Source organism: Cariama cristata, unplaced genomic scaffold, assembly GCF_000690535.1.
Source record: "Cariama cristata isolate BGI_N322 unplaced genomic scaffold, ASM69053v1 scaffold5644, whole genome shotgun sequence".
Taxonomy (NCBI): domain Eukaryota; kingdom Metazoa; phylum Chordata; class Aves; order Cariamiformes; family Cariamidae; genus Cariama; species Cariama cristata.
The window spans coordinates 1-9,373 of NW_009613362.1; the positions used below are offsets into that span (position 1 = coordinate 1).

At 40.7% G+C, this 9,373-nt stretch overlaps 1 protein-coding gene across 1 annotated transcript in view; it reads right to left on the minus strand.

The window, feature by feature from the left end:
• Positions 1–369: 369 nt before the first annotated feature.
• Positions 370–9,373, minus strand: part of ST13 (suppression of tumorigenicity 13 (colon carcinoma) (Hsp70 interacting protein)) — a gene marked incomplete at its 3' end in the record, with an annotated part of 11,964 nt that continues 2,960 nt past the window's right edge. Inside the window, exons 6-10 of the mRNA XM_009698968.1 lie at positions 7,278–7,388; positions 5,778–5,880; positions 2,440–2,556; positions 1,681–1,744; positions 370–470 (exon numbers count right to left, since the gene is read on the minus strand). Of these exons, the coding sequence (XP_009697270.1) occupies positions 370–470; positions 1,681–1,744; positions 2,440–2,556; positions 5,778–5,880; positions 7,278–7,388 (496 nt within the window). The remainder of the gene's footprint in view (positions 471–1,680; positions 1,745–2,439; positions 2,557–5,777; positions 5,881–7,277; positions 7,389–9,373) is intronic.

Here is a 9,373-nt window from a genome sequence, read left to right on the forward strand (position 1 = left end):
TCTCACCACAATGTGCATGCATTCAAAAAAGGAGCAAGTTAGTTATACGATGTGGAAAATAACCTTTCAAGAGACTCTAAAGAGATGAAGAACTCTATATAGCACATAATTTTGCCTATCATAGGCAAGCAGGGGTGCGGGAGAAGAGAGGAGGGGGCATCTTTAATTAAGCTCCCATCAGTTTGAAAAATAGCTAACATTGATTCCAGACAGTCTGATGCCACAAACACAATGAGAGAATTTCACAACACAAATAACCAAGCATCCCGTTACTATCTAGAAGGTCACATCTTTCTTCCTTCCCTTAAGCTCACAGGTGGTGGTCTTCCCTGTTCAGAAAATTTAGCTTTGATTGTAACAAATACTCACCTGCATGGCTGCAAGGACTTCTGGGTCACTGAGAATCTCATTCAGACCTGGCATACCTGCCATTCCTGGCATACCTCCGGGCGCAGCCCCAGGAAATCCACCTGAAAACCCAAAACAAGAATGCACAATGAAAAACATCTAATTCATCTATACAGGAGGCTCACTGAGAGAGACCAAGACATACTTCCTTTGCCACACCTCTAAAGCCATGTCGTCCGTATGGCTACGGCTGGTCCACTGAATGGAATGCAGGGCCTTCACTTTCTGTGAAGACCTACATCTTATTTCATCCATGTTTTTAATCCAATTGAACAGGAGGCTTGTAATGAGGGTCAGGTTCTAGCACCTTGTACGCAGATGCAGTTATTTTTCTGGTTAACTTAAATCAGGTAGGTCTCAAGCCCAGGAACATAAGGAGTTTGAATGCCTGGGGTGAAAAATTCAGGGCAAAAGCAGATCAGTAGTAGTATGTCCCATGTACACTCCACATTTGTCAGGAACTTTAGGTTTGAAGAAAATGTACCACCAAAGAAGAAACAAAAAAAATTAAAATCCTTGAAGCAAAATGCTTGAGGTTCTGTTTCTGAATCCTTAATCAGCAGCTACCCCAGCTGTGCTGAGCAGGGTAGGTATGGTCTCCATTTGGTCTCCCTGACAAACTGATCCAGTTGGAGCATGCACACAGCCTACCTCAACTACATCTCAATCTTCAAGAGCACTGGTACTTACTCATGTTTCTCCCCTATTTCTTGTACCCAAAAATAACACGGAAAGCCCAATTTTTGTGGAACTGTTCAAGGATAGCTTTTCTATAAGGCAAACTGCACTACCTCCTTTGAGAAACTATTCTGTTCAACAATAGCTTGCAACCAGCACAGTTTTCCCTAATATTCAATCCAAATTTTTAACTTTATAACTATTGTCCTTAAGCAGGACAGCTCCGAGGAACGCTGGGTAATTTAGAAAACATGTTTATACCAGTTTTTCAGCCCGCATTATTAGGCAAATACTACACCTTTGTTTTCTCAGACCTAAATCCTTTTATTCTGTTATCCATCATTATTCATTCCTGTCCTCCCTCTACTTGCTACCCAGCATCAATCCCCTCTAAGAGAAAGAAACCCATCCCTCTTCCCACTAGGGCTCAAAGAGTTATTTGCAGACAAGTTAGTTGCAGACAAGTTATTAACTTCAATAAAATATTTTTCTCTCTGTCCCGAGAGCAAACGCTACAAAAACTGTGGTTATAATACCCGACATGGAAACAACAGTCACCTCTACCTCCAATATTGGTGCTTAAAAATAAAATACCTGGGAAGCCACCTGGGAAACCACCAAACTGAGCTCCTCCTGCCTGTCGTCTTGCTTCTTCCTCCTGCAGATGAAAGCACATCATTCCATACAAAGCAATGGAACTGCAGCCTGTTTTCTACTGCTCAACTGGTTTTAGGAGATAAAAAAATAGCTGAGTGTTTCAGGCAGGTAGGCTATCGTGGTAAACAAAGCACTTCACTACGTACAAAATGACTGACAAGAAATAACGATGTCTACTCTTATTTTAGTATGTTTTTGTAAGTTATGCAGAGTATGTTTTTACTGAATATGAACTGTATGATTTGTTCTAGCTCCTCACCATACATTTTTAGAACTCCCACCCACAACATATTAAAATATAATCAGTAAAGCATGAAGAAAAAGCAAGTAAACTGTATCAGGAAGTGAGGAAGAGAAGCAAAGTATTATCCTGAATTTAAAACCTCCCACTTCAGGAGACGTAAGTACTTTAAGTGAAAACTATTCTGGTACAGTCACACAATAGCTGACTCCTTGAAATACAGGATTAGTAGAGATTCCAGAGCCTGGTTTTGTCATAAACAATAAAAGCAGATGCAGTACAACGGCCTCTTCTCCAGATTTCATTATTGGTCAAGTAACCAAGATGGAAATCAACTCCCTAAAATTTAATTCTAAGACTTAAAAAGAAAGTAATTCTTCTCTGCAATTCATTTTAACCAAAATAACTATGACACTCTCCAAATTACTAAAAAATATTAAAGCCTAAGTACTCACCCTTTGTGCTCTCTCATGCTCCTCCCGTGCCTTCTTTACTCTTTCCATTCTCTCCTTGATTTCCTTTTCTTCACGCTTCCGCTCATATTTTCGGCGATGTTCTGCAATTTTCTGAGCCTGTTACAACAGAATACCAAGATTTCATATACATTTCTAGCACATCACACAATGCACTTCAATACGAAATATATATAAGTGTAATCATCTGCTTTTACCAGTTCTTAAAAATAATACCTGACTTCACATCCTAAAAGCCCCTTTGTTTTAGGAGCCATTTGCTACTTCCTCTCTATGGCAATCAGTTATTCGTGTCTACTCGGCCCTAACTGGATTCACCAGAACGTGCACTCTAGTGTACTTTTTTGCTATAGAGCTCCGAGGCTTGCATGGTAGTTAGAATTTAAAACATATCATTCCACATCCCTTCAAGCTTTTATGCTGAAGTACTGTTTTCTCCAGGGCTAAAACCAGCAACTGCTCCAGAAAAGTGAATTTTCACCGGGACAACAACAGGAAGCATAATTGCCCCTTCACACACACATTTTGTTGTTGTTGCTGTCCCAGATGCCTTTGCAGCATACACAACTAGACATAAGCAGACCAAAGATTCCTGAACCAAATCAAGAAAGGGTTGGTAGGGAGAAAGTCTGCTTCCTATTATTAGCTTTTTCTCAAGTCTATCAAATCTACAGCCCCAGCAGAAGAGAGGAATTAGCAATGAGTTCCCCAAGGCTCCTCACTCAGGGCTACACCAGCTGCAGCACTGCTTTCCTGAAACCAGAATGTGTCCTTAGACAGCACTGCAAAAAATGGTTCATGATTTCACAAACTGTGTATGATGGTTACCCTGTAACACTCCTGTAACTAAAAAACATAACAAAATCAAGATACTAACTACTACTAATACAAGATACTAACTACTACTAATACAAGATACTAACTACTACTAATACAAGATACTCTTCCATTCTTTCAGAATACTCTTTAAACGAAGAAATGATTTTACAAGTAGTGAAGTTTCGATACAACTTATTTTAGCTAGGAGATATTCATTCCATACCACATCATTCTTGAAGCACATCTGCCAGAGAAAGGACACTGCAGGCAGCAAGACTGACTGATACTGAATGCAGGACGTGTTATCAGAACCTGATGTTGTGTCCATTCAATAGTTCATTAAGAGAGAGGTAAGTGTTTTGGTTTGGTTTTTTAATGAAAGAGTTCCAAAGTTTTGATTTTCATTGTTTCTAAGTATTTCTCAAAACAAACAAAGCATTTTTAGAATTTGACTCAGACTTTCAGCTTGAAGTGCTAGAAACTAAAAAGTGTCAGAAAAGCTGGAAGTGAATAGATTAAGTAAACGTATCATCTTCACTTCATGGGTGATTTTTTTATCTTTAATAAAAGATCCTACATTTTTTTCTTGAGCTATAGACACAAATTCCCATACAGCTGGCAACTACGCATCAATGTATCGCACTCTGCTGTTTCTGTGCATGGGCAGATTAACTGGGAAATAAAAGGTTCTCCCTCAGCCAAGCATTAAGTATACCTCTTATAAAAAAAGGTTGAGACCTAAGACCTAATTACATTTACCACAGATCAATAGTCTCCAACACAGAAGACTAATAGGTTGTAAGATGGATTCCATTCTTTTGCCGGAGACACTGTCTTCTACAAAGACATGGTAGGAAAACTGAAAGCTGAAGTTATTAGACACAGGAATGTTTACGCATGTGTTGAGTTAAGCTTGGCTGGTCGTCACCTCCTCAACAGGACAGGGAGAGAAAGAAAGATGGAGAAACTCCTGGCTTGAAGTAAAGACAGGGAGATTACTCATCCATTACCATCATGGGCAAAACAGACTCAACGTGGGGAGGATTAATTTAATTTGTTGTCAATTAAAAATAGAGTAGGATGATGAGAAACAAAACCAAAACTAAACCCACCTTCTTCCTATTCCCCTTCTTCCCAAAACTCAATTTCACTCCTTTGTTCCCGACTCTTCCACCTCCTGACCCACCCCAAACAGCACAGGGGGACAGCAGCTGTGGTCAGTTTGTAACATCGCACCCCCAACACTTCCTCCTCCTCACACCTTTCTCCTGCTCCAGCGTGGGTCCTCCCCACAGGGTATGGTCCTTAAGGAACAGACTGTTCCGGCATGGGTTGCCCATAGGCTGCACCTCCTGCCTCAAAACCAGCTTCAGCATGGGCTCCTCTCCACAGGCCACGGTTTCTGCCAGGAGCCTGCTCCAGTGTCAACTCTCCGTGGGCTGCAGCTCCCTTCAGGGCACATCCACTTGCTCTGGCACGGGGTCCTCCCTGGGCTGCAGGGTGGATATCTGTTCCTCTGCGGACCTCCATGGGCTCAAGGGGGACAACCTGCTTAACCATGGTCTTCTCCATAGGCTGCGGAGGAATCTCTCCTCCCCTTCCTTCTTCACCGATCTTGCTGTCCGCAGGGTTGCTTCTCTCATAATTTTTTTTTCTTTACTCCCCTCTCTCTCACAGCAGTTGCACTGCATTTCTTTAACCCTTTAAGTATGTTATCACAGAAGCACCGCTGGCATCGCTGACCAGCTCAGCTTTGGCCAGCGGTGAGTCTGGTTTGGAGCCAGCTGGAACTGCCTCCGTCTGACACAGGGGCAGCCCCACATCTCCTCCTACAAGAGGCCAGCCCTGCAGTCTCCACCTCCCCGCAACCTTGCCATGCAAACCCAATGCAATGCAAGAGCTGCAATCTGTGGTGTGGCAACCACTTTAAAGGAATATGCAAAACAGATGAAGAAGAAAGCCTGCTATCAATGGTCTTACATTTGCTACACAGAAGTTCTTCCTTAGAAGAAGGATGCTGGGGTCAACCACCTGAGAAAAGCTGAAAACCCATCTCACAGAGATTGCGCTGCCCTCACGGGGTAGACTAATGAAAGTACAAATCACATCACAGAACGCTTCCTTTCTTCGTGTTTAGGATGAAGCTTTGATCAAACAAACATATCGAAAAAAATTATCAGTATTCTCTTGCTCTTCTGAATGTTTTCAGTCTAGATTCTAAAATGCCTGGCAAATGTCAACTGCTTCAGATTCTTCTGTTAAGATCTTAAAAAGGAACACATTATTTCACAGTTCGGTTACAGGCCCAGCCCCAGAGACTCAACTTCTCTACACACAGCCACAAATAGCTGTGACTGAAGACAGAAGTATTTATAAACTCAGTTTGACGTGTCAGATGACACACGAACACATTCCCACAAGACAATGCATATTAGAAGAAAGTGAAGGCAGCAATGTCACTCAAACAAATAGAAGGGCCTCCATTATGCCTCCCCACTTACTCTTGGTTGCACCTCCTTCAGCATGGCACTGGCATCTTCATCATAATCCAGTTTACAAGCTAATGCGAGATCATGAGCAGCCTCCTCCCAGTGACCCAGAAGTCTGGAATTCAGAAGACACCAACATTCAGAAGGAAAAAGCAAACAGAACTCTCACAGTTCCTCAAAAAATGTACAACGATGCAGCATTCAGTGTTTTTACCTGCAGCTGTATGGACTTACGGAAGTTTAAAGTTTAAAATCATGGCGTTTTCCACAATCTGCACACTACAATGCCATTAGAGGATACCTACTTGCTTCATACCCTTACAATAACTTTTGCTTGAAGTAACAATGAGAAAAAAAAACCCTGAATCAGGTAGTGTCACTTGTTTGCTATGCACAAGAAGGGTCTAACAGGGAGAAGGTACCCTACCTAAACACGTGAAGCACACCAATAAAAATACTCTGCACCACCAGGCACACATTCAGTGCTCTGTATAAGTCTATGCCACTACTACCTTAAGCTGAAGTGGATCCTCTTTACCCGGCACTCAAACATCCTAGCTAACTGGATGCACCACGTGTTAGTTGAAGAGGTCATACAAGCTACTGTGTGCACTTCTTAACTCTTCATTTATCCAACTCTTGATAATCACAAGTTGAAGCAAATGGTGGTATTCCTAAATGGTCAAAGCACTTCTGCTTACAGACAGAGGTGTTAATCCAAAGTATGCTCCAGTCTTCTCACTCGTAGGCTCCATGCCATTTACTAACACTGCAGACATTAACATACTACTCTGAACACTGTGTAAAATGCCTTTTTTTTTGGTAAGTTCTATTAGCGTTTACTCCTTCCACTTTTACACAGAAGTGTCACCTTGGGATTTTTTTTTTGGCTGATTTATTGTCATTTTAAAAGAAAAACTTTAACTATAGTTGGAGGGGGAAGATGCACACTGGCCTAATGCCATTTTAAATAATTACAGTTTGCCTAATACCACTCTACAACTGTAACAAATGGTTCCCTTAATAACTAGGCAGTTTAATTTACTATGTAAGAGCTCTAGGTTCTAATGGAATAAGAGCAGCAGAGAAATGTTTAAGAATTATAGGTTACCAAATAAAAACTGAACTAAGTGAAAACAAAGGACCTCCAAACAAATAAAACCAGCAGTCCTGGAACTCATAATCTTAATGATTAGAAACTGCTATTCTGAATAGCATTAAGCCATTAGAAGATATGGTTTTAAAAGAAAAAAAAAAAGAGGGGGGGGGCGTGGGCAGAGGAGAAAAAAAAGACAGTGCCAGAAGGACTACTCATAAATTGCCATCAATAAATCACCATTGTCCTTTCTTTCCTGTAAGCCATACACTCAGCACAACGGTTTCTTGGCTGATGGCTACTGCTCTCAGGTACAAGACAGCAGTTCAGAGACACAGGGAAGGAGAGAATGCATAAACAAAACTGTTCCCCCCAAGTAAGTAAAGATAGTATCAAGTACAGGTGCAGTTCATTACCTATGCGCCTTCCCCCTCCATTTGTAGGTCTGTGCCGAGTCAGGATTAATCTTGATGGCTCTGTCACAATCTCTAATGGCAGCATTTGGCTTCTGTAGTTTCACAAAAACACTGTGGGAACAAGAACATTTATTGTACGTATTGAAATACCAAGTTACTAACTTCAGCTGGAAATAATTTTGGATGACTAACAGGCAAGCTAGTGAGATAATACATTTGAAAAGCTGAGTTCAAACAGATTTCATAGTGATAATGAAGTCACTGAAATTTAGTTCCTCCCTGCCACTGTAGGTGAATCATTAGCGAGAAGCAAAAGCATTCCTTGTTCAGAGTCAAGCCTTGCCAGCAAGAATAATTTAAGTGCACAAGGAAGGGATACATAAACACAAAGGACAGTTCAATTCCATGGTGTTTGTAGTCTACAGGCAATAGCAGCTCGCAATTTGAACAAAACAATAATAATCTTATGTATGTCATATTACATAGTCTTTAAAACAGTAAGACAAAGAAAGCGTGAGTTATCACACAGGCTACAAGGATCAACAGCTAGAATCATCAGGAACTACAAAAGGAGACAGGAGATGAGTCATCAAAATTAAGAGAGGCAAAACAAAACACGAACGCAGAAAGCAGCCCCAATCCCTTGTCAGTTCAGTGAAATAACTGCAAATTTTACAATACGCAAGCATATCACATTAACTAATAGGGCAGCACTTCAGGAGGTTCAGGCATTTCAAATTAAAAATCTTTGAAGGAAACACTAAAAAAAAAAAAACACCAACCACCAAACACCACATTCCTGAATTGACAAAAGTATTTGATACTCCAAGTCAGAATTTTTGCCCTTTTACATCTACTTGAGAACAATTTATCAGCAATTAGAGTGCCTGTAAATAACTTGATCATTAAGGCTTGTTATAAAGCAAGCACATAGTCACACATTCTCTTCTAGAAACAAATATGTGGACAATGTGTCAGGGAACCATCTCAAAGCTACATCTCACCAGTGACAGACACTCCAGTGCTGCTGGCTGCACAAAACCCCAACTCTCTCAAACACCGCCCCCGCCCCCCGCCAGAACCAAAACCCAAGTTCACCAGAAAGGTGGATAACTCGCAGCACTCGATCAGCGCTGCTGTTACACTGCAGGTTTTACAATACCCTAACACATTGTTTGTTTATTGCTACAATAGACAAAACTGAGGTAACTTGAACTTCTCCTAACACTCTTACTTTTCACTGCTAATCCCACTCTTGAGAAGATATAGCACTGTTAAGAGGTTTCAAAAATACCACTATGATGGCAGCAACAGCAGCGTATTAAGGTACACGTGGTGTTATATGCAAAAACTTCGCTATGGAAAGGAAAAAACTGCAAGGCATGTACCAGTTAAAATGTACTAGAATGGAACAGTTAAAGGACACTAGTTAACCACATAAAAGTCATCAAATGTTGAGCATTTCTTTGAATTATACCTTGCTACAGAAAAGATCCACTAAACTATCAAATTATCTATGGTCAATATGTCTTTTTTTTTTTTTATAAAGGAGGAAAAAAAAAGTCTGTGGGAAATTCTACTTCTGCACCCCATACTTGCCCAGCCTTCCTCAAGAATTAGGAAGATAAATACATTTGTGCATTATGAAGTTAGGGCTACCGCACATCAAATCCGACCATGTTCTCAAGGCATTAGCTGCAGGCTGGTAGATGTAGTTAGCAATAAGGTGGGTACTAAACAGGTTGAGAAAAAGTGTGTCCTGTCCAAACGTAGGACTGTTGAACAGAAACAAATCTACTTCACAGTGAATGAATTCATTTAGCAGGTACAACAGGGAGAGAATTCACATGATCCACAATTAACTTTGCATCCAAACAGGACAGGATTTCAATCATCATCTTAATCCCAGAATAAAATAAACTTCAAATTTTACAAGGGTTTGTTATCCAGCGTTATTCTAAGTCAACATACTAAAAGCTGTATTTCCACAACGCATTTTGGAACATCATTCTGTTACTTACTCTATTATCAAGATTCTTTATATGGCTGCTTCAGCAAATCTGGTTACTCATGTATAAAGAGAAAAATGCACGAAG